The following is a 24,491-nucleotide window of genomic DNA, read 5'->3' on the forward strand; positions in this document are numbered from 1 at the left end:
AGAGAAATGCAAATCAAAACCACAATGAGATACCATCTCACACCAGTTAGAATGGCGATCATTAAAAAGTCAGGAAACAACAGATGCTGGAGAGGATGTGGAGAAACAGGAACACTTTTACACTGTTGGTGGGACTGGAAACTAGTTCAACCATTGTGGAAGACAGTGTGGCGATTCCTCAAGGATCTAGAACTAGAAATACCATTTGACCCAGCCATCCCATTACTGGGTATATACCCAAAGGATTATAAATCATGCTGCTGTAAGGACACATACACACGTATGTTTATTGCAGCACTATTCACAATAGCAAAGACTTGGAACCAACCCAAATGTCCATCAATGATAGACTGGATTAAGAAAATGTAGCACATATACACCATGGAATACTATGCAGCCATAAAAAAGGATGAGTTCATGTCCTTTGTAGGGACAAGGATGCAGCTGGAAACCATCATTCTCAGCAAACTATCGCAAAAACAGAAAACCAAGCACCGCATGTTCTCACTCATAGGTGGAAACTGAGCGATGAGAACACATGGACACAGGAAGGGGAATATCACACACCGGGGCCTGTCGTGGGGTCGGGGGGAGGGGGGGGGAGGGATAGCATTAGGAGATATACCTAATGTAAATGACGAGTTAATGGGTGCAGCACACCAACATGGCACATGTATACGTATGTAACAAACCTGCATGTTGTGCACACGTGCCCTAGAACTTAAACTATAATAATTAAAAAAAAAAAAAAAAAAAGAAAGAAAGAAAGAATGAAAAGAAACAGTGAATTGCTAAAATAATCCATGGCCCAAATTCTGTCTATCTTTAGTTTGAAAATGCTATCTATTCGTTGAGGAAACAGTTTCTGTTTCATGATAATCTTATCGTACTTGGAGTTTTTCTAATTATAAAAATATTAAAACAACTTTTAAAAGCCCCTTCAAAGTCCTAATAATGTATTCCAGTATCCTGAATTATCCACCTTTTACCAAACATACTGTCAAGAATACACATCAAAGGAAACAGTGGCTGTCATTTATTGGCCTCTTTTCTGGAGACACTATCCTGCTTCACTGAACTGCATTTCGTCCTGAGCCAATACTGAAGTACCTTACAGTACAGACATATTTGAGTATTAAGCATTTTTAAGCAAAATCATTCACATTTTCTAACATGGATGGTGGGAAGAATGCAAACCTTGGAACAAAATATGAATTCCTTCTCCATGAGTCAAGTGTTCTTGGTAAGTCTCAATCTCTGAGCCTCATTTTTCTGTTTGTTTGTTGGTTTGTTTATTTATTTATTGACACAGAGTTTTCCTTCTTTTTGCCCAGGCTGGAGTGCAATGGTGCGGTCCCGGCTCACTGCAACCTCCACCTCCCGGGTTCAAGCAGTTCCTCTGCCTCAGCCTCCCGAGTAGCTGGGATTACAGGCATGTGCCACCACGCCCGGCTAATTTTTGTATTTTCAGTAGAGACGGGGTTTCGCCGTGTTGGCCAGGCTCGTCTCGAACTCCTGAGCTCAGGTGATCCACCTGCCTTGGCCTCCCAAAGTGCTGGGATTACAGAGGTGAGCCACCATGCCTTGTGCAGCGAGGGGCATGCACACTGAGTCAGGCACGTATAGGGCCGGCCAGGGTTTTCCTGCTATCCCCACACCCTTGTCCCAGGTTGTTTTTAGTAGGAAGAAAGGGACGTGAGAGATTTTTAAAATTTTTTTTTGTCTCTTGCCCAACCATTCTCATGCATCCAGAAACACTGAGAACAGAGAGTCCCATGTCACCCTCAGTGGAGGGTCTGCCTCAGAAAGACCTTTGTGACAGAAATAGAGAATTTTATGTCTATATTTACACAAGCTGTTTTCTCAGGGTGTTTTTTGTTGTCCAGGGTGGAGGGCAGTGGCATGACGATGCCTCACTGCAGCCTCCATCTCTTGGGCTCAAGCAATCCTCCTCACACTGCAACCTCCCCTGTGGCTGGGACTACAGGTGGCCACCACCACGCCTGCCTAATGTATTTAATTATTATAATTTTTTTTTAGATGTGGGGCGTCACTGTGTTGCTCAGGCTGCTTTCAAACACATGGCCTCAAGTGATCCTTGCATGTCTGCCAGTTTTTATACATGCTTTTTATACATGCTATAGACTCAATCAATTCACACCTGTGCGTTTTCTTTAAGGTTGTGTTATTGCACATTTATACCTCTCGAGTGGTAGCTGATTTCCCTGAATACCTGTCAGGTAATCACTGGCTCGCCAATCAGTGTGGTTTTAACATTGGCTCACAGTGGCTTGGAAAGCCCTCATGGGAAGTATTTCTTGAGGAAAGTGGAGAGTTTGCAGGAATAGTTTTGAAAAACAGAGACAACCGATGTCTTCCTTCCCTCTCTTGCCTCTCCTCATGTGCCAGGTTTTCTGTTTTCTCCACTATTACAGAATCACCATGTAGTATTCTGTGATGAAAACTTTTATCTCTTTAATCATCCCATTTCGTCCTCCAGACCTTTTTTTTTCTGGAAGGCTTGTAAGCAGAAGGGACAAAACAGGTGCAGAAAAACACATTATAATATAAATTTAGTGAAAAGATTCATCATATTTAAGAAATGGTCAGGATGAAATCCTGAATTCGTAAACATTAAAAAAATCGGTTTACATAATCTCCATCCCTTTTGTCTCTATCACTTATCCAGTGAGAAGTGTAGAAAAGATGAATTCCTTGCTTGTGACAATTGCATTAATTAGTCAAACTGCTGGACCCTTTCTGTCAATATCACACATCCAGATGTAATAGCCACAAGACACAAAAACATTTTACAACTGTACCTTTTTTTTTTTTTTTTAAATCTCATTGTAATTTGCATCAAACCCCTAGCACTAAACTCAACATTTACAGAGTTACAAGTACCATGGCCAAGAGAGATCCTGCCTCAAATGTTGAGAGGAGGCTGCAGCAGTGGCAGCCCAGCTGAAGACAAGGCTGGAATGTGTCTTCACACACCCCACTCCCTTTTTGAGACAGGATTTCTCTCTGTCGTCCAGGCTGGAATACCCTGGAGGACTTAGAGCGCACCACAAACTAGGACTCCTAGGCTCAAGCAATCCTCCTGTGTTGCTTTCCTGAGTAGATGGGACTACAGACACGTGCCATGGTGCCCAGCTAGTTTTAAAAATTGTGTAGAGCAGGGGTCTCACTATGTTGCCCAGGCTGGTCTTGAACTCCTGGCTTCAAATGATTCTCCTCCCTCAGCCTCTCAAAATACTGGGATTACAGGTGTGAGCCTCTGCATGTGGCCTTTTTTCTCTCTCACTTTTTTTCCTTTATCTAAGGCTTAAGGTTTTATCTAAGGCTTTGCTTTAACCCAGGAAACTGATTTTTTTTTTTCCCTCCCACTTAGAGGAAAGAGCACTTCAAACGTTCAGGATTTTTGGCCTACTGAAAGTTCACTGGCAACAATTGTGTCCTGTCTCTACCTGCCTGCAGGAGAAAACAAAACTTAAAGTCAGCACCAGGCTGCACTTTTCCTCCATACATTATCCTGCACAGAACAGTGGTTGAGGGATCCAGTGAGCCAGTTCTCTTCCAGTTGGAGAGATTATTGTTAAATGCTGTGAGGACATGTGTTTTTCATAATAGACAACAGCTCGGCTGTTGCTTCATACTATGGGGAAATGCATAGTCTCCCAGGAGCGACAGCTTCATCATCTCTACCCCTTCACTCTTCCTTTACTCAAAGAAAGTTTCACCGTATTGTAGTGAGTCGGGGTCCTGCTGGTGAATCACACAGTTGCTGACACTGTGTCAGGAACCCCCAAAGCCACCCTCACCTTCAGTGATTCATGGACATTCTCTGCTGCCCTCCTGCATACAATACTCCTAACTGAAGCCAGCCGCCTCACCTCAGGTCAGTATACCATGCCTCCCACCTTGTCACGGGCTTTGCTCCTACAGTGATCACTCCTCTCTCCTGAACCATCAACTGCTCCCTCTACATTGGATCATTCCCCAAGCTACGGGAAAACTCACCCTCTAACCCCATGTCCTTCTGTAGCTACGAACACATTAAACTCTTGCCCTGCAAAGGAAAACTGCCTGAACTTGTGCAACACACTTCATTGGAGTCCATTTTCAAAATTATCTACAAAGGAAAATGAATCAGAATATTCAAAACAATTCTGAAGTTTAACTTTGGGGAATTCACCCTACATGATGTCAAGATTCACATTAATTCTATTATATTTATCGATTGATTATGTTGTCAGTGCATTGGAAGAAGGTGACTTCCCCCTTGGCTTGGGGATTGATTCAATGTAGAGGGAGCCATTGATGGTTCAGGAGAGAAGAGTGATCAGTGCAGGAGCGATGCCCCTGAGAAGGTGGGAGGCATGGGATCCTCAGCTGAGGTGAGGGCGCTGCCTTGAGTTAGGAGCATTGCATGAAGTTATTGATTATGATGCTTAATCATCCAGCCCCATATGGCAATTGTGTTACTTCTCCAGTATTCAAGACAGTGTGGTATTGGGGGAAAATCTACGGATCAAAATAGAGCCAGCAATAGACTCACAAACCTAATAAGTTGATTTTCAGATAAGTGGCAAAGGCAATGGAGAAAGATTTTCTTTTTAAAACATTGTGTTGTTTTCCTCCTGTCTCATGGCCGCTACATTAATTGTTTCTTATTCCTCAGGTTCCTTCCCTGTGTTTCTCCCTTGCACTTCAACTGCTCTTCTGTCTGTCTGTCTGCCCCACCACAGTGCGATATTTTTTCACAGCAAGTACCACGTGTCTTTGTGATATTTCAGATGTCCATCCCATCAGTGATAAACCGAATCAAGAAAATGTGGTACACATACACCGTGGAATACTATGCAGCCATAAAAAGAATGAGATCATGTCGTTGGCAGGGACATGGATGGTGGTGGCAGCCATTATCCTCAGCAAACTAATGCAGGAACAGAAAACCAAATACCGGATGTTCTCACTTATAAGTGGGAGCTAAATGATGAAAACACATGGACACGTGGGAGACGCATCACACACTGGGCCTACTGAAGTGCAGGGGTGGGAGGAGGGAGAGGGTCAGGAAGAGTAGCTCGTGGATGCTGGGCTTAATACCAGGGTGATGTGATGATGTGTGCAGTAAATCACCGTGGCACACATTTACCCATGTAAGAAGCCTGCACATCCTACACATGTACCCCTGAACTTAAAGTAAAGTTTGGGAATTAAAGATGTCAGTATTTCAGAATCCTTCTTTCCATGTGTTGGTCATTGTGTCATTTATCTAAGCGTTATGGTGACATAAAAGCTCAGGCATAACAACAATTAGTATGATCAGCAATTTTCCAGGATTATAGCTCAGTATGATCTAACATCAACTACTAATATTGAATTGCATTTGACTCCTTGAAGTACTTAAGGAAAATTGGTAAGAAAAAATATTCATGCTTGAAAATATTTTTAAAATTTGTGTAAATTGGATCAACACTGAATACCACAGATGTCGCTGTCACTGGACGCGAATGAAGTGCATAATAGGAACCATAAGACACAGTCAATGATAAAGGGGGAAATAAAAGGGAACCTATCAAAGCACCATCAGACGAGTGCAGAAGCACACACATGAACACACCCTGCAGCTGCAGAAAGACATGGTAGGAAGTAAAGCCCCACAACTCATCAGCCTTCCTTCTCACCAGCTCATGAGTTCACAAGTGAGTTTGCTGAGGGTCAAATGCCCACAGTAAAACTGAGCAATTTAAACATCACTGAGCGCCATTTCAAGCATTATGTAGAAAGCTACAGACAACAGTGAACTTATTCTGAGCACGTCTTAATCCATCATCTTCACAGATGGCTATAGAAATGGCCTGTAAACATTTTGTCTGATAACCGCTAAAGTAGTGACGTTCAAACTCTTTTATGACACTGTGTGAGAAATACACAGTTTACATATAGTCGACTAGGCAAGTAAATATATGTATGTGCATGGGGATGTGCAGTGTATTTGTATATTCTACATGCAGCGAACGCTATTTAGTAATTTATTTTATCTCTGTTCTTTAAAATGCCGTTTGTGGCTGACAACATTATTCTTATGATCCACCATGGATTAAAAACCAGTTTAGAAATGATTACAGCTTTTTCGGAGAACATCCCCAATGGTTGATAAATGTTGCTATAGAATATATGCAAATATACATGAGAACCCAATTTTGTCCACTTCCTTGCAATTCAGTGTTTTTAGACAAAACTCCCATCTTCGATATGGGCCAAAAGGCTACTACAAAATATAGAGTTACTGATGAAATATGTGTTTCATCTGCAGATATCAGTGTCTGTTTTGCACAGGTGTAGTCTTACTTGGAGAGATGAGAACTCACAGGCAAAAGGGACAGACAGTACATGTGACTTCTTGTCCTCTTGATATCATGTGGAGGCTTTGCTTGGGCTGCAGCATAGGTGAACGCCATGCATTGCCTGCGTTCGCGGGGACCTCCCTGTGAATGCACAGGGACCTCCATTCCCCTACTGTGCTCCCATTTTATGAGGCCAGTGGGAGAGCTACACTGAACGTGGTAGGTAGCAAATAATTTCACCTCAACCACCAAGCAATCTGAGCTCAGGTGACAGTGTTTACTCTGGTACCCTGAGACTTGCCAGCTGCTCGGAATCTGTAGACTTTGTCCCACCCACCCACCATCCTGTGGAAATCTAAGTTTGGTCATAGATTCCCGTGCATGGAGGATGGGAAGCTCTGGTCATGTGGGAAATTGAGCCCCCTCTCAGGTAGACTGGTTGTGTTGGTCCCAGCTCTGTTTCCTCCCTTAACAGCTAGAGAGTTGCTGTAGGGTCACGTATCAGGCAACTCTTCTTGTCTCTACAATGTCTTTCATACTTTCCGCTGCTTCCTGTTTGTCACAAGGGCTCCTTCACAACTTTCCCAATCCCAATCCTAATATGATCCTTTGAACTCATCCAGCAGGTCCGGAGTTATGGCCCACAGGAATGGCAGCGGGAAGTTCAAATTTGGCAAGAAATTCAAGCCTGCTCTTTGAGGCTGGAGTGAGGCCACTCAGGAATCACTAAAGTCCAGGTCTGCATGTGATGGTTAATATTAAGTGTCAACTTGATTGGATCGAAGGATGCAAAGTATTGTTCCTGGGTGTGTCTGAGAGTGTGTTGTCAAAGGAGATTAACATTTGAGTCAGTGGACTGGAGAGGTAGACCCACCCTCAGTCTGGGTGGGCACCATCTAATCAATTGCCAGTGCCACTAGAATAAATCAGGCAGTAGAACATGGAAAACTAGACTTGCTGAGTCTTCTGGCCTCCAACTATCTCCGGTGCTGCATGCCTCCTGCCCTCGAACAACAGACTCCAGGTTCTTCAGCTTTTGGACTCTTGAACTCACACCAGGATCTGCCAGGGGCTCTCGGGCCTTTGGCCACAGACTAAAGGCTGCAATGTTGGCTTCAATACTTTTGAGGTTTTGGAACTCGGACTGCCTTCCTTGCTCCTCAGCTTGCCGATGGCCTATTGTGGGACTTCACCTTGTCACCGTGTGAGTCAATACTCCTTAATAAACCCTACTTCATATATGCATCTATCCTATTAGTTCTGTCCTTCTACAGATCCCTAACTAGTACAACGTGAAACACTACCAACAGCCATAGTTGCTCACAAAAAGTCTGAGTCCAGAAATCACTATCTCCCATTCTTTGAGCACTTCCGAGTGCACTATATTAAAAAACTGGACTTAGTAAGGAAAAAAAGAAAGTAAAATTTAATAATGATAGTGTCCTTGCCAAGAAAGGATAAAAAAATAAAAGGTAAATTAAATAAGAGATCATGATTATAACTGCTCTCGTTTTTTAAAAAAAATATTTAAAACACCACGATTCCTACTCAAGTTGCTTTTGAGAGAGAGACAGAGAGAGATTGAGCCACCTTTCTTTTCCAACTCAAGGTATTGCCCTAAAAGAAGGCCAGCTGCATGATATATATAGGCGTCATTTCAGCAATATATCTTATTTATAAAAGGCTGCATTCTGGTCAGGGCCCCGTTCCTATCCTTCCCTTCCATATAATATTTCCCACATTAAAACTGCCAAAGAATACATGAGTAATAAGAACAGGAATCATGCGCACAGCTTACTGTCTACATTAACGAGAGCTTATACCCCACTGGCTTCATCAACATAACTTTACTAATACAGCAATCTGTTGCCTAGGAAAATAAAAGATGCAAAGAACTTTACTGTTCATTTCAGCAACTGCCTGAAAGATTCATCAACTCTTCAGTCAAAAGTGTCAAATGACATTTTTCAATCCCAAAACTCCTTGAACCGTTGCCTAAACATTTTTGTCTTCTTGGCTCCACCAATCCTACATCATTATGATTCCTACCTAACTCTAACCAAACAATCCCCCACTTTAAAAGACCCACTTTACACTAGATTTCAAAATCAGAATAAATATACTGAAATCCCTTCGACGTCTGACACACTAGTGCCTCTGTCGAGGTAGTGCTCTCCCTTACAGCACTATGCAAATAATGTCAGCCCTGTCTTATGAACAGGCTATTTAGTTGATATTTGGAGAGTACAGTATATGATCCAGTTAGTCACCACTGCTTTGCATCATGTCACAGGAGACTGCGCCTAGATCCTGTCATCAATATGTACATATATTTCTGAATCAAAATACACGATCTGAATGGCCTACAGGTATATTCAGGCAAATCAGTCACTAGCCCAGAGATTTAAATGTGCAATAACACACCCCCCCCCAAAAAAAAAACCAAAATTAAGCGTGTGTGAATATATTTAGTCTGCAGAAGAGTTTATTCCATTCCATTCATTAGAAGCATGGCAGAAAAACCGAGAACCAGAGGTAAAAAGGGATTAATCAAAGCATGTGTAAAAATTGGTCAAGGTGGGATGATCGCTTGAGCCCAAAACTTCAAGACCAGCGTGGCATCAGACTGAGACAATGTTCTAAAAAATAAATTAATTGCTCAGGTGTGGTGTTCGCACCTGTAGTACCATCCATTTGAGAGGCTTCAGTATGAGGATTATTTGAGCCCAAGAGATCCAGACTCCAGATTCAGTGAGGTATTGTCATCTCACTGCCCTCCAGCCTGGGAAAGAAAGCCACACCCTGTCTGAGAAAAAAAAAAAAAAAAAGCTTTTATAAATAAAGATATAAAAATAGTTTCTTTCTTTCACAACAGGCTTTTCTGAGACACATCCTCCATTAAGGGTGACATAGGACTGTGTGTTCCCAACGTTTCTCAATGCATGAGATGGTTTGATCAAAGAAAAACAAATGCTCTCTTAAGTGCCTTTCTTTCCACTACAAACACCCTGTGGATGCGGGTATGAGAACAGCAGGAAAACCGTGGTCGACCCTGCAAGTGGCAGACTCAGTGGGCATGCCCCTTGCTAAGCAAGTTCCTGCTGCCCATGTGACTTGCTGTCTGTCTTCTATCCCTGCAGAGCTGTGGAAGGAAACGTCATGACTTCTTTCTTGCCAACTATGACACAGCTGGTAGGTCAGCAGAGCAGTCCTCCCAGAAGTTGAAGTGTCAGTGAGTGGGAGGGAAAGCAGAAGGGCTTCCCGTAGGTTGGACCACTCGGTCCATGGCCTCATATAGATCCTCATCCTTCTACTAAAAGGCAGCGACATCACCATGGCCTTGCTGTTGTGGGGTCCTGGGCAGGGGAGGAAGTAAGGGCATAGTGGGGAGGAGGGTCAGATGAACAGGGAATGAGTTGAAGGGTGACATTATTTGCAGTATTTCAGTCTCAGAGGCATAAAAAATACCACACAGAGAGGATGGATTCCAAAGTCCTTAGTGGGGACCTTGGAAGGAGCAGAGGACAGGGCATGGGGAGACAAGGAAGCACAGTGCGGCTCTTAAAGCAAGAGGGGACCTCACTGCGCATGCTCCTTTGGTGCCTCCTTAGTGCGCATATTCATTGGGCGTCTTCCCATTGGCCCTTCGCGTATGGTGAACGCCGGGGAGCTGTGATCCTGCAGCTCGGGTCCCTGAGGTCTGGATTCTTTCTCCCCTGCTGAGACGCAGCCAGTAGGTCCACAGGTCGCTCCAGCTGGGAGTTGAAGCGTGAGTGAGAGTGCGGAGGAGCCAGCGGGCTTCCAGAGGGTCGGGGCGCATGATTGGTGACTCCGAGTGAGAAGGGGCTTGATGTCGTCGTCCTTCTCGTGCGGCCCCGCAGCTATGGGCCTTCTTGTCTTGTCGGGGTCAGAACGAAGGAAGAAGCAGGGCCTCGGAATGGGACGGGGGTTAGGTGAAGCTGGGGCGATGCTGGGGTGCTGTTGGTGGTATTCCAGTCCCAGAAACGCCTGAAACTTCCAACAGAGGACAAATTCCAGACTCCTCAAGGGGCATCAGGCCTGGAATGTCGTGGGCGGTAAGGAAGGGGCCTGGAAATTGGGAACACTCCGGACTGGTGACCGCCACCCCCGAGGTTTGTATAATGAACCGCAGAGGTGCCCGCCCGGTGAGGACTGCCCAGTGCTATGTGGCAACTTCTCAGCTCCATCTTGGAAGTTCGAATGGGCGGGCAGGGCTCTGCATTCCAACACAACTCGATTTTGGGGAGGAAATAGGCCTAACAAATGGGTGTGTGACAAAAGCACTGGGTACTTTAATTTTAATTCTCAAGCTGTATTTTCCTAAATGTCTCGCGATGGAGAGAGTCCAATTGTGAAACCAAACCTCATTGGAAATACCGTGCGTCTCTTGCCATAAGCCCTAAGGCATTGCTCAGCTAGCTTGACAAACATATGTGACTGTGCAAGTATTCGATTCTGAAAGCATACACACTTACACATGCTTTCTGACTTACCTTTCAATGTTTTACTAAATTTTTAAAAATTGCAAGTTAACATTTGGCCATGGAAGTGCTCAAATGTAGTATCCACTCACATGCATTTTTCCAGTCACGGTATTCTGGGTTTTGGTTTGGTTTGGTTTGGTTTGGTTTTTTTGAGATGGAGTTTTGCTCTTGTTGCCCAGGCTGGAGTGCAATGGCGCGATCTCGGCTGGCTGCAGCATTCGCCCCCGGGTTCAAGCGGTTCTCCTGCCTCAACCTCCCGACTAGCTGGGATTAAGGCACTCACCACCACACCCGGCTAAGTTTTTGTATTTTTAGTAGAGACGGGGTTTCACCATTTTGGCCAAGCTGGCCTCGAACTCCTGACCTCAGGTGATCCATCCTCCTCAGCCTCCGCAAAGTGCACACTGTTCTGTTTGCAGACTGAAATATGAGTTGGCGAGGAAGAAGATATAGACCAAGACGATGTTTACGACTTGCTCAGCTGGTTGGGCCTATGCCTGTGAGTAACTTAACGTTCGATTTTTTCCAATAGCAGAAGTTTTTTTGTGTGGTAGTTATTGTTGAACTAGTATAGATACACTGATAAAGGTCTCCCATGTTGATAAAAAATGATCATGGCATCTCATGAAGGAAAGAGTAACCCAAGAGGACTACACACTGTTTTCGCCTGGATGTGTGAACTTGTGTTCCTCGATTTGACTGGTGATTTCCTCCTCATGCTTATTCATAGCACCACCCATTCAACCCCACATGAATTAAAATGGCTTCCAACGCCATTGAGGGTAACGGTCTCAGAGTAACCTCTCTATGGGAAGAGTAACTTAATGAAGAATAAGTGTGTGGAGGCCGGGCGCGGTGGCTCACGCCTGTAATCCCAGCACTTTGGGAGGCCGAGGCGGGCAGATCACAAGGTCAGGAGATCGAGACCACGGTGAAACCCCGTCTCTACTAAAAATACAAAAAAAAAAAATTAGCCGGGCGCGGTTGTGGGCGCCTGTAGTCCCAGCTACTCGGGAGGCTGAGGCAGGAGAATGGCGTGAACCCGGGAGGCGGAGCTTGCAGTGAGCCGAGATCGCGCCACTGCACTCTAGCCTGGGCTGGGCGACAGAGCGAGACTCCGTCTCAAAAAAAAAAAAAAAAAAAAAAAAAAAAGAATAAGTGTGTGGAATAGTTTTGGGATAGTGTTGGAGCATGTCTTTAAACATGCATATGATCAGAAGTATCTGTGTAATCTGTATATTCATGTTATTGACATGCATTGATAAGAAGAATTTTTTATCTGCACATGCACACACCATGTCCCCGCCCTTGTCCCAGGAGCCCAGTGTGCCAGAGCCTCAACAAGAAGGACCACCAACTGAAAGTCAGGATCATACACCTGGTCAGAAGAGAGAAGAAGATCAGGGTGCAGCTGAGATTCAAGGTGCTGGGAAGGGAAAGAAAGAATGTCTATGGGGGGAGGAGGCCTGTGTGTGCATGACGCCTTATGCCATGACCAGTAACAGGACGAAAGAAAACAACAGGAAAGGATCTCAAACATTTGCTGAGAGTTTTGCAAGAGGCTGGAAATGTGATGGGTATAGTTTGCAGCTTCCTGCAGTCCCTGGATATGATGAATCTTCTCTTTTTCTTTGAGATGCATTTTGTAGGCTTGAAAATATAGTCGTTCCTAAATCAGATGAAACCATTTAATTGGTTGTATAAAAATGTACATTATTTCACCAGTTTAACTTGATATTCTTAGGACGTTGCAGTGAGATCTTCTCAGCCATGGTGTTCACAGTGTTGTAAGCACCCTTTGATAGCATGTGGAGTGCCAAGTCACCCTACCATATAACACCCCAAATAAAGCCCATTTGCAAAGGAATCTTAGCCTCATTCTATAAATAAGAAAACGGAGGCCGGGCGTGGTGCCTCACCCCTGTTATCCCTGCACTTTGGGAGGCCGAGGTGGGCGGATCACTTGAGGTCAGGAGTTCGAGACCACCGTGGCCAATATGGTGAAATCCTGTCTCTACTAAAAATATACGAACTCGTTGGGCGTGGTAGCACACACCTGTAATCTCAGCTACTAAGTAGGCTGAGGCAGGAGAATTTCTTGAGCCCGTGCGGCAGAGGTTGCAGTGAGCCGAGATCACACCACTGCACTCCAGCCTTGGTGACACAGCGAGACTCCGTCTCAAAACATAAAAATAAATAAATAAGAAAACTGAGGCTCAGAGATAGAGACTTACCAAGAAAACTTGACGCATGGAGAAGGAATTCTTATTTTGTTCCAAGGTATGCATTCTTCCTACCATCTATTTTAGAAAATGTGAATGATATTTTGCTCAAAAATGCTTAATACTCAAATGTGTCTGTACTATAAGGTACGTCGATATTGGCTCAGGACAAAACGCAGTTCAGTGAAGCAGGATAGCAACTCCAGAAAAGAGGTCAATGAATGACAGCCACTGTTTCCTTTGATGTATATTTTTGACAGTATGTTTGGTAAAAGGTGGATAACTCAGGATGTTGGCGTACAGGTAACTTTATTAGTAGGATATGGAGGGGGCTTTGAAAAGTTGTTTCAATATTTTTATAATTAGAAAGCTCCAAGTACGATAAGATTATCATGAAACAGAAATTGTTTTCTCAACGGATAGCATCTTCAAACTAATCAGAGACAGAATTTGGGCCATGGATTATTTTAGCAATTCCCTGTTAAGGGGTTTCCAGAATATGACTGTCAACAATGCTCATTAATTTCTTTGCACTTCAGTTCCCGTACTCCCACTGGAAGACAGTGGTTTTGCTGTTATATTTCGTACTTTTTTTCTTAATGACATTCATGTATGGAAAGTCACATATAGGGGGCCTTTGGATCTAAAATTACTTTAATAAAGTTTAACCCCAACATTTTCAAGATACCTCAACAGGGGATGAGTGTCAGGACCATAAGATTTGTCATAGGCTCACCGATGCATTGATCTAATCCTTCAGAAAATTACATTGAAGTTACGATTAAAATGCTATCCGTGAGGCTGTCCTGTTTTCCTAGGTAGCTGTGTGTTTATAATACACAATGGTAAAGTATGGGCAAGGTAGGTGTGCTGAGACTTATCCTCAGATTGTCATTTAAGATAAGGTATCATAATACAGGAAAACAAACGTGGGACATCTTTGCTTCACATTTATTACCACAGTAGCTTATAGGCTTTTATTGCATAACACCGAGGAAAAGAAAAGGATCAGTTCCTTATTTATCACTCCTGTTTGGCTGCTCCAGTCGACATCCTTTTGGTATTTTTCAGTGCCCGACCTGGAAGTTGATCTCCAGAAGCTGTCTCAGTCAAAGACTGGGGATGAATGCGGAGATGGTTCTGATGTCCAGGGGAAGATTCTGCCAAAATCAGAGCAATTTAAAATGCCAGAAGGAGGTATGTTACCCATTAAGATTCAAAATTATGTGCTGTCTGTATTCCATAATATTATACTTTTGATAATAAAAGGAGAGAATCTTACTGCCCCTTTAAAAATAGAGTTCAAATGCAGACTTTCTTTGGAAGGTAATTCAGACCCTAGAAGCCTGACTGCAAAACTGAAACACTATCAGATACAGACACAAATTGGGTCAAAGCCATATTGAATCATCAAATAGCAAAGCATTTTCTTACTTCTGAGTATAACCAACAGCTAACAATTTTCAGATTATTTTGTGATTTCTGCTTTTCACAAAAACATAATGCACTTGTAATACCACTTTGTATGAAATATGCTGATCCCTGAAGGAGATTCTCGTACCAGCTCTTAACATAATTTGTGAGCTTCTGGACAAATCACATAAATCCTACACCCATTTTTGCTTTTATTGAAAGTAGTGAATGCACATCAGATAGATTAAAATCCACTTCAGTGCTGATTTCTACATGCTCTGGTTCTGTTGGAGAGAATACAAAGATACTCTGATTTTCATGATTTGTTTGTCGTAACAATCAGCTTCAGTCTGATTATAACATCTGAGTTGAGATTTCATTGCTCCTAAGAAAATGTGCGGGCACTCTGCTTGATGTTTGTTTTTCCGTAAGGAGACCTTCATGAGTGTTCTTGAATTTTGTCAAATCCTGAATTCTCTCAGACTCTTAAACAATGATTGTTTTATTTTTATTTTTTATTTTTGCTTTTGTTTTGTTTTGTTTTGTTTTGTTTCGGATGAGGTCTCGCTCGGCCGCCCCAGGATGGAGTGCAGTGGTCCGATCTTGGTTCCCTGTGACCCCCGCCTCCCGGGTTTAAGCGATTCTCATGCCTCAGCCTCACGTGTATTTGGGATTACAGGTGCATGCCACCATGCCCAACTAATTTTTGTATTTTTAGTAGAAACAGGGGCTCACCATGTTGGCCAATCTGGGCTCGAACTCCTGACCTCAAGTGATCCACCTGCCTCGGCCTCCCAAAATGCTGGGATTACAGGTGTGAACCACCTCCCTCGCTGGACCCAATGATTTGTGTTTTAAAGTCTTCCCACAGTGCAGCCTTGAATGACTGAATAATAGAATGGAAAGAGACAGTCAAGGTTTTGTGGCCCATGAAGTAGGGAGCCTGCATGTAGGTCAGTGATGCTCAAAGTGGTTGAAAGATGCCTGTGCTAAGCATGCTCCCTGCCCTCCTGTCAATCTTCATGAGCTACTGTGTGTAATTAGATTGAAGACACATACGGTAACCTCTAACCATATCAGAGGTTATATATTACAGGTTTCTGCCTTGAGTCATCAGATGATATGATTTAAAGTTCAAAGACTATAACGTACTAAGTCCTGAGTAGTCCACATAAGTATCTTTTACACGTTTTTCAAATTGCTGACTTAATTAGAAGAACTTCTGAATTTAAAGGATGCACTGCATTTTTAGGGGAGAAATTATCTAAATGATTTACTCCACACTGGTGAACCACTCCATTAGACTATTTACATTAATAGATAGTGTGTAGACGATTTCCAGGAGCCTACTGAACAAGCCTCAGTTGTATTCTTAGGACAGTCATACCGTTAAATGCATATCTTATTAAAATAGATAACAAATTACATGATACAAGAAAATAATACTGAGACATAAAAAATAATAAAAGAGTCACAGAATAAACTTAAGGGAAAGGGAAACAGGCAGTACATGAAAGGTATGAATCATTAACAAAGGGAAAACTAATCGAAAAGTAATACATTTAATAGATCGTTCTTTTGAGAAATAGCTAGGAAGACAGCATCCAGCAGATGAAACAATCTTGAAGAAAATGGAAAAAGCACAACACGGAATATGAACAAGACCCAGATATTGAATGTAGGGCATAATTGAAAGTGAATACATTCTTAAACACAATATTTTCAGAGTATGGATGAAATGGTTGACACACTAGGGATGCCTACATTATTTAATATATCCCTGCAATAACTAAATATCTGAACACCACAAAGACTGTGCATGAACTTGTGAAATTTGCTAGTCGTCCCTCAAAAACAGTTACTTTTAGAAGCAAATATTTAGCTTTTCCAGATGTCTTACTCTCTGTTTTCATTTCCCTCTCCATTTTTTTTTTCCCCACACTGGTTATGATGTATAACTCTTTCACATTTTAATATCAATCATGATCCTGATACGTTAAAACTTATATGACCATTTAATTAATTATACAAATGGGAATACTTTCCAGTGGAAAAAGTGTCATTATTCATATTGACATGAGGACTATAGGTGAAAACTGGATGCAAATGGTTAGTGTATGTTAAAAAAGAACAAAGAAGGGTAAACTAGCTCAAAGCAATATCATAGCACTTCTTCACAATAGAGAAAAAACAAATGCAATACTGGCCTTTCTATTCATTTCACTTATGTATTTCCTAATGTGACATTAACAGTTTCCTCAAAAGATAGCTTTCAGACTGTCTGCAGGAACCTATTGGACATTCAGACCATACTGTCAAGCCAAAACATTAAATTATGCATTTTTTCTGGAGGAATTTTTTCAGAAATTCCTTCTGTTTCTTAGGTTTTTTTGTGTTCTGGTTGTATTTTCAGTAAAACTCTACACATTGTTTGTCATCTACTTTAAGCCCCTTCTAATAGGTTCACTTGATTTAATGTGATCTGTCCTCAGACTGTCTTTTGGTTTCCTTCTAGCACAAAAAGCAGGGTGTGTTTTAAAAATGTTGCTAATGTGTATGTTTAGAAGTGTATCCTCACAGTCTCTACAGAGGTCTAGTTGAATCTTAGCCACAGGGAGACTCTTCGGATTCTGGTTTTAGTCCATTGTATAAAACTAAACCTTTGGTGTCCTTTGCATACCTTTAATTTCATCTGAATAGAGTTCTTCTGGTAATGTTCCCTCCTGTTATGTTTCTGTCGCAGGGGAAGGGAAACCACAGCTTTAAACAAAGACAACCGAAAGAATGCAAACTGGATTTATCCGAGATATTTGACTTTTAAAAATCTCAATAAAGTTTTCCAGTTTTCTCCAAAGAAGTATCACACACCTGTTGTTCATTTATTCTCACATATTAGACAGTATTGAACATTTTGGCCGGGTGCAGTGGCTCATTCCTGTAATCCAAGCACATTGGGATGCTGAGGCAGGAAGATTGCTTGAGCTTGGGAGATTAAGACATGCTTGGGCAACATGGCAAAACCCCCTCTCTACAAAAATAGATGAATGAATGCATGAATATATGCACATATGTATGTAGGTGTAGTCCCAGCTACTCTGGAGGCTGAGGTGGGAGGATCCCTTGAGCCAAGGAGGTCGAGGATGTAGGTAGTCATGTTCACGCCACTGCAGCTCCAGCCTGGGTGAATGCGACTCTGTCTGAATAAAATATAGTATCATTTTTGCAACTCTGCATTCTGATTGAGCTGGTATGCACATGTGTGATATTGTGAATATATATATTTGGTCCTGGACCCTGCTTACTGTCATACAACTCCTACAGGTTTTGGAATCTCCACATAGTGATGTCTTTTTGTATGCTAGTGAGTTGACCATTTGCTGGCAGCTCCTAGGTAGCTCTAGGATGGCGGATTAGAGGGTTGGGACTTTTCAGCCACATCCCCAACGTTCAGGACAGGGAGAGGGGCTGAAGGTTAAGTTGATTACCAATGGCGGGCCAACAGTTTAGTCAGTCATGCCTGTAGGATGAAAACCTCCATCAAAACCCAAAAGGACAGGGTTCAGAGAGCTTCTTGCCTAGCTGAACACATGGAGAGTGGCATGCCCGTAGAGGCCACGGAAGCCCCCTGCCTCTTCCTTCTATTCCTTCCCCTACGTATCTCTTTATCTGCATCCTTTGTTAGGATATCCTATTTTCCACAAAATATGTGAGAATTCCCCGGGCTATCGAGCTGGATGAAAGAACTAGGGCCTAGGTGGAAGAAAGGGGAAAGCAACTAGGGCAACTTGCTGAAGCAAAATTACTTGGATCCTACCTACACTGTCTCCTTACACGCGATGGCATGACATAGCCATGGGATTCCATCCTGCCTCTTACACACTGGCCTTGAGATGGTGGGCAAGATACTTACATCCTGTGGGACAGTTTCCCCATTTTTAAAGTGAAATTAGAATATTTACACTAAATGCTTGCTATGAAGAATAAATGAAATAACAAGATGCAGGCATTACATTGCAGATAAATTTACTGGTTATCTTTCCTTAATCCCTTTAAAATTTCAAATATTTTCATTCCATTTTTCTTTACAAACTACATCTCTAGTATGTGATAACTGCTTTGGAATTTCAAGTAGGAATATCAGTCTACCTTTTTAAATGCATTTGACTTCAGAAGGTGATTTCATGTAAATATGTAAGTTAAATAGCAGTGTAGCTGGCATCAGACACGGCATTGATTCTGAAGCCGATTTGTAAATAACCGAGGTGTGACAAGGCCAACCCTATGTCAGTACTATGTGCTGAAAACTTGTTTGATGTGTGTGATGCCATGAAGAATAAGTCTATTCCAGTCAGTCAACACCACACAACTCAATATCACAGTGTGTCAAGAGCTCAGGCAGTCCCTAAGCAGCCCTATGGTGGCTAACGGGGCCACAAGGATCACCAGTGCAGTTGTTATTTTGGCTTGTCATATATTCATCAATTTGGCGGGTAAGAAGACAATGAGCCCAAATGAATCAAAGTGGTTGATTTACTTGCAGACTCAGCAAAAGCAAGATTAGCATTGTGTCAGCACTGTGTCCCTAGTCCCAGGGTACCACACTGAATTGGAGAAACTCAGTGACAGTACAGATGGTGGGTCTCTCTGCCTGCGAGGAGCCCACAGTCATACCCTAAGGCCAATTTTGAAACCACACTGAATCCTGAACCCAAGATCACACCTTACCGAGCTGCGACTATGGGACAGCAGGGGTGACCCAGCTCCCGAACATCTCGCACAGAACACCTTAGGGATGTCATCCATGCTTGTGAAGAGGAGGAACCTGTGTCAGTGACTACCCTGAACTGACTTGCCTGCTGACAGTTCCCCTAAACCAAAGATGCAAACCAGTTGTTTAGACTGAACGGGGAACCCTAGAGGGAAAGGTTTCTTTGTGGGATGGCACAATGGAGGCCTTGGCCAGCTTCTGCCTGATGACTGTATGTCCTGCTGGGGGTGTCCTAACAAGGGTAAAGTCTTGTAGTCCAGGGGTATCACCTGTGCCCTCTGGGATTGTTCTTACCTGTGTGCCCTGAATATCCCATCACTGCCTCATCCCTGGAAGGCGTGCACATCAACTTCAGCTTCCTGGCCATAGTTGTGCCGAGCCTGAAATGCTGGCTTGAGTTGGATAAAAATGGTTAATACAGAATGTTAGTTAGGAAGTCACCTGCCTTTGTCAGATAGACCTTCAGCATTAATAGGATTCGTATAAGATGAATGTGATGGGAAATTTTGATGTGTCAACTTTGCTACGCCACGATGCATGAGAAATGTTCACTTTGACCAGGGTAGATGTCTCCGTGAAGGGTTTTCTTTACGTGAAAACTAGCATTTAAATCAGCAGACTTTTGGTAAACCTAATTGCCCTCCCCAATGTGGGTGGGCCTCATCCAGTTCCTTGAAGGCCTTCAGAGAAGAAGACTGGGGTCCTCCACAAGATGAAGAAATTCTGCCTCCACACTGCCCTTGGATTTGACCTTTCATATCACCTCTTCCCCCGGTCTCCAGCCTGACATCCTGCTCCGTGAGATTTGGACTTGCCAGTCGCAACACTTCCATGGGCTAGGTCTTCAAACTCAGTCTCTCTCTCTCTCTTTCTCTCTCCACCCACCCACACACACGTGTGCACACATACACACACACACACACACACCCCGAGGAACCCTAACCAATAGGCTTCTTACGTCTGGGACCCTTAGGGCGTAACTGAGATCAGTACTGCAGGTTGGTGTCACTCTGCTGCAGGGCTCCTCAAGCAGAGGCCAGTGGCGTTCCCCTCCCACCCTCTGCAGACGGACATCCACGTGGCTCATCACTGTGACTCAGGGTTTGGTCATCCAACCATGTAGCGATCACTATAATTTCACAAGTGTTCCCCGCCCTCCTTCTGCCTGTGAGGTCCTCTGAGATATTTTTAAGTCAAATGTCTAATACAAAACCAGTTTGCGTTCTTTCAGCTTGTATTCATTTAAACCTGTGGTTGCCTTTCACCTATAATAGAAGAACAACATTACTAGCAGAACTGTATTTAGGTGACATTAAAGGTATGCAAAGGACACCAGTGTTTTAGTTGCATACAATAGACTAAAACCAGAAGCCTATGAGTCACCCATTGGCTTACATGCAGTTAGGGCTCTGTAGAGATTTTGAAGATAGATTTCCAAGCATATACATTATCAATACTTTTTAAACACATCCTGGTTTCCAGTGCTACAAGGAAACCAAAAGAGAGTTAGAGGTCAGAACACTTTAAATCAGGTGAACCTATTAAAAAGTGGTCAAAGCAGAAAGCAAACATTGTGTATACTTTTACTAAAAATATAACCAACACACAAAAAAATGTTAAGAAACAAAAGGAATTTACAAAAAAAATGTTTAATTTCATGCTTTGGCTTGAAACTACATTCTGGATGTCCAATAGACTCCTGGAAATAGTCTGAAAACTATCTTTTAGGAAAACATTTTATTGCATTTGTTTTTTTTATCTGTTGTATCTGAAGTGCAAAAATGTTTCTTTGGGCTAGTTTACCCTTCTGTGGTTTTTAAGGTACCGTAATCATTTTCCCCCAATTTTCACCTAAAGTGCTAATGTCAATATGAATACTGCCTTTTTACACTTGAAAGTATTCCCATTTGTGTAATTAATTATATGGTGACACTAGTTTTAAGCTATCACTATCATTTCTGATGTCAAAACGTGAAACCGTTATATATCATGAACAGTGTGGCAACAAAACAAAACAAAACAAAACAAAACAAGAAACGGAAATAGAGGGATAGGAAAGGAAAATGGAACGGACAGTAAGACATCTGGAGAAGCCAACTATTTGTTTCTAAACGTAAGTGTTTTTGAGGGACAACTAGCAAATTTCAGAAGTTCTTCCAGTCTTTGTGATGTTTAGGTATTCACATATTATAGGGATATATTAAATAATGTATATATGCCTAGCATATCAACCATTTCTTCCATACACTGAAAATATTAGAGTATTCACTTTCAATTATAACCTATATTCAATATCTGTGTCTTGTTCATGTTCCATGTTGACCTTTTTCCATTTTCTCCGAGTGTGTAAACTACTGGATACTCTATTCATAACTATTTCCCCCCCAAAAGATCTTTTAAATTTGTTACTTTTGGATTCGTTTTCCTTTTACTAATGATTCGTATCTGTCTTTTATTCATTTCCTCTTTCCTTTTCCCTTAGGTTTATTCTATTGTTCTTTTATTATTTTTTATTCTTCTCCTTTATCATGTAATGTGTTTTCTATGCATTTAAGACTATAATCTTCCTAAGAATACAGTTGAGGCTTCTTCAGTAGGCTCCTGGAAACAGACTGAAAAAGGTCTTTTTGTTTGTTTGTTTGTTTTTGTTTTGTTTTTTGAGACAGAGTCTCGCTCTGTCGCCCAGGCTGGAGTGCAGTGGCCTGGTCTCGGCTCACTGCAAGCTCCGCCTCCCGGGTTCACGCCATTCTCCTGTCTCAGCCTCCCGAGTAGCTGGGACTACAGGCGCCCGCCACCACGTCCGGCTAATTTTTTGTATTTTGTTTAGTAGAGATGGGATTTCACCGTGTTAGCCAGGATGGTCTCAATCTCCTGACCTCGTGATCTGCCCGCCTCGGCCTTCCAAAGAAAACTGTCTTTGAATGTAAATGGTCTAATGGAATGGTTCAGCAGTGTAGAGTACAAACATTTAGGTAATTTCTTCCCTAAATATGGAGTGCTCCCTTGAAATTCAGAAGCTCTTCTAATTAACAGTCAGCAATTTGGAAAAAAACGTGTAAAAGATACTTATGTCGACTACTCACGAATGAGGACGTTACAGTCTTTGAACTTTAAATCGCATCATCTGATGTCTCAAGGCAGAAACCTGTAATATGTAACCTATGATATGGCTAGAGGGGATTCTATCATATGTGTCTTCAATCTAATTACACACAGCAGCTCATGAAGACTGACAGAAGGGCAGGGGGCATGCTTAGCACAGGCATCTTACACCCACCTTGAGCATCACTGACCTACATGCATGCTGCCTACTTCATTGGTAACAGAAACCTGTCTGTCTCTTGCCATTTTATTATTCAGTCGTTCAAGGGTTCACTGCGGGAAGGATTTAAAATGCAATTATTCTTTAAGAACCAGAGAATTCAGAATTTAACAGAATCCAAGAACAGTCATTTAGGTCTCCATACGGGAAAACAAACATCAAGCAGGTTGCCCACTCATTCTCTTAGGAACCATGAAATCTCAACTCAGATATTATAACTGGAGTGAAACTGTTATGAAAAACAAATCATATCTTTGTATTCTATCCAACAGAACATGAAAATACAGAAATCAATCTTGAAACAGATTTTAATATATCTGATTTGCATTTACTATTTTCAATAGGAAAAGATGGATGTAGAATTTTTGGAATTCATCTGAAATCTCACAAATTATGTTAGATCTGGTACTAGAACCTCCTTCAGTACTCAGCATATTTCACACAAAGTGGTATTACAAATGCATTATGTATTTGTTTAAAGCAGAGATTAGAAAAGAATCTGAAAACAGTTAGCTATTGGTTATAGTCACAAGTAAGAAGATGCTTTCATATTTGATGATTCAATACGGCTTTGACCCAATTTGTTTCTGTATCTGATAGTGTTTAGGTCTTCCGGTCAGGCATTTGGGGTCTGAACAACTTTTCAAAGAAGGCCTGCATTTGAATTGTGTTTTTAAAGGGGCAGTAACGTTCTCTCTTTTTATTATCAAAAGTATAATATTGTGAAAAACAGAAAGCACGTAATTTTGCATCTTAATGGATAGCATACCTCCTTCTGGCATTTTAAATTGCTCTGCTTTTGGCAGAATTGTCCCCTGAACATCAGGACCATCTCCGCATTCATCCCCAGTCTTTGACTGAGACAGCTCCTGGAGATCAGCTTCCAGGTCAGGCACTAAAAAATACAGGGGTTCTTGATTGAAGCAGGCAAACAAGAAGGACAAATAAGGAAAAGATAGTGCTCTTTTCCTCAGTGTTATGAAATAAAAGCCTGTAGACCAGTGTGGTAATAAATGTGATGTAAAGATGGCACACTTTTGTTTTCCTGTATTATGAATTCTTATCTTAAATGACAATCTGAGGATAAATCACACCACACCTACATTTCCCATACTTTACCATTGTGTATTATGAATAGTGAATATCGACTATCTAAGAAATCTAGAGTCTGCCACATGGATAGAATTTTAATCATAAATGAAATGTAATTTTCTGAAGGATTAGATCAATGTATTGGCCTGCCTAGGAGAAATCTTACAGTTGTGACACCCATCCCTTGTTGAGGTGACTTGAAAATTATTTAGATAAATTAACATTATGCTTGGGTCTAAGGGCCCTGTATGTAACTTTACATAAATGAATCACATTTAGAATAATGTACCAAAAATAACAGGAAAATCACTGTCTTCCAGTGAGGGTACAGGAAGTTGAGTGCAAAGAAATTAGTGGTCACTGTTGACAGTCATATTCTGGAAACCTCTTAACAGCGAATTGCTAAAATACTCCATGGCCCAAATTCTGCCAGCGTTGAATGCAAAAGTACTATCTAGTGAGTAAACAACTTCTGATTCAGGATAAACTTATGGTACTTTTAGTTTTCTAATGATGAAAGTGCTTCTACAACTTTTAAAAGCCCCTTCGAAATCATGCTAATATAGCTACCTGTATGCCAGTGTCCTGAGTTATCCACCTTTTACCAAACATCCTGAAAAATTACCGATCAAAGGATACCACTCAAAGAGTGGCTGTCATTTATTGAGCTCTTTTCTGGAGTTTCTATTCTGCTTCGTTGAACTGTGTTTTGTCCTGAGCCAATACTAAACTACCTTAGAGTACACACACATTCAAATAATAAGTATCTTAAGCAAAACCACTGACCTTTTCTTATTACAACATGGATAGCAC

The 24,491-nt window shown here is 42.0% G+C and overlaps 2 protein-coding genes across 3 annotated transcripts in view; both read left to right on the forward strand.

Annotated features, from left to right (window-relative positions):
• LOC126946565 (protein FAM156A/FAM156B) overlaps positions 1-24,491 on the forward strand; it is a 118,770-nt gene that overhangs the window by 20,467 nt on the left and 73,812 nt on the right.
• On the forward strand, positions 10,001-17,344 carry XAGE5 (X antigen family member 5). Of its 2 annotated transcripts, none has more exons than XM_050777121.1 (5): positions 10,001-10,089; positions 11,281-11,360; positions 12,179-12,284; positions 14,155-14,280; positions 17,240-17,344. In XM_050777121.1, exons 2-5 carry the CDS (start codon positions 11,289-11,291, stop codon positions 17,260-17,262), a joined length of 327 nt encoding a protein of 108 aa, XP_050633078.1. In that variant the 5' UTR covers positions 10,001-10,089; positions 11,281-11,288; the 3' UTR covers positions 17,263-17,344. The 2 variants fall into 2 exon arrangements, with proteins under 2 accessions (XP_050633078.1, XP_050633077.1); XM_050777120.1 differs by having other exon boundaries at positions 10,016-10,125.

This window comes from Macaca thibetana, chromosome X, assembly GCF_024542745.1.
Source record: "Macaca thibetana thibetana isolate TM-01 chromosome X, ASM2454274v1, whole genome shotgun sequence".
NCBI classification, from domain to species: Eukaryota; Metazoa; Chordata; class Mammalia; order Primates; family Cercopithecidae; genus Macaca; species Macaca thibetana.

Bases quoted from the DNA above. Each gene is read 5' to 3' on its own strand.
- XAGE5 (XM_050777121.1), top strand. From the start codon at position 11,289: ATGAGTTGGCGAGGAAGAAGATATAGACCAAGACGATGTTTACGACTT. The intron at 11,361-12,178 runs GTGAGTAACTTA...CCCTTGTCCCAG, and splicing joins AGCTGGTTGGGCCTATGCCT to GAGCCCAGTGTGCCAGAGCC. The intron at 12,285-14,154 runs GTGCTGGGAAGG...GGTATTTTTCAG, and splicing joins GGGTGCAGCTGAGATTCAAG to TGCCCGACCTGGAAGTTGAT.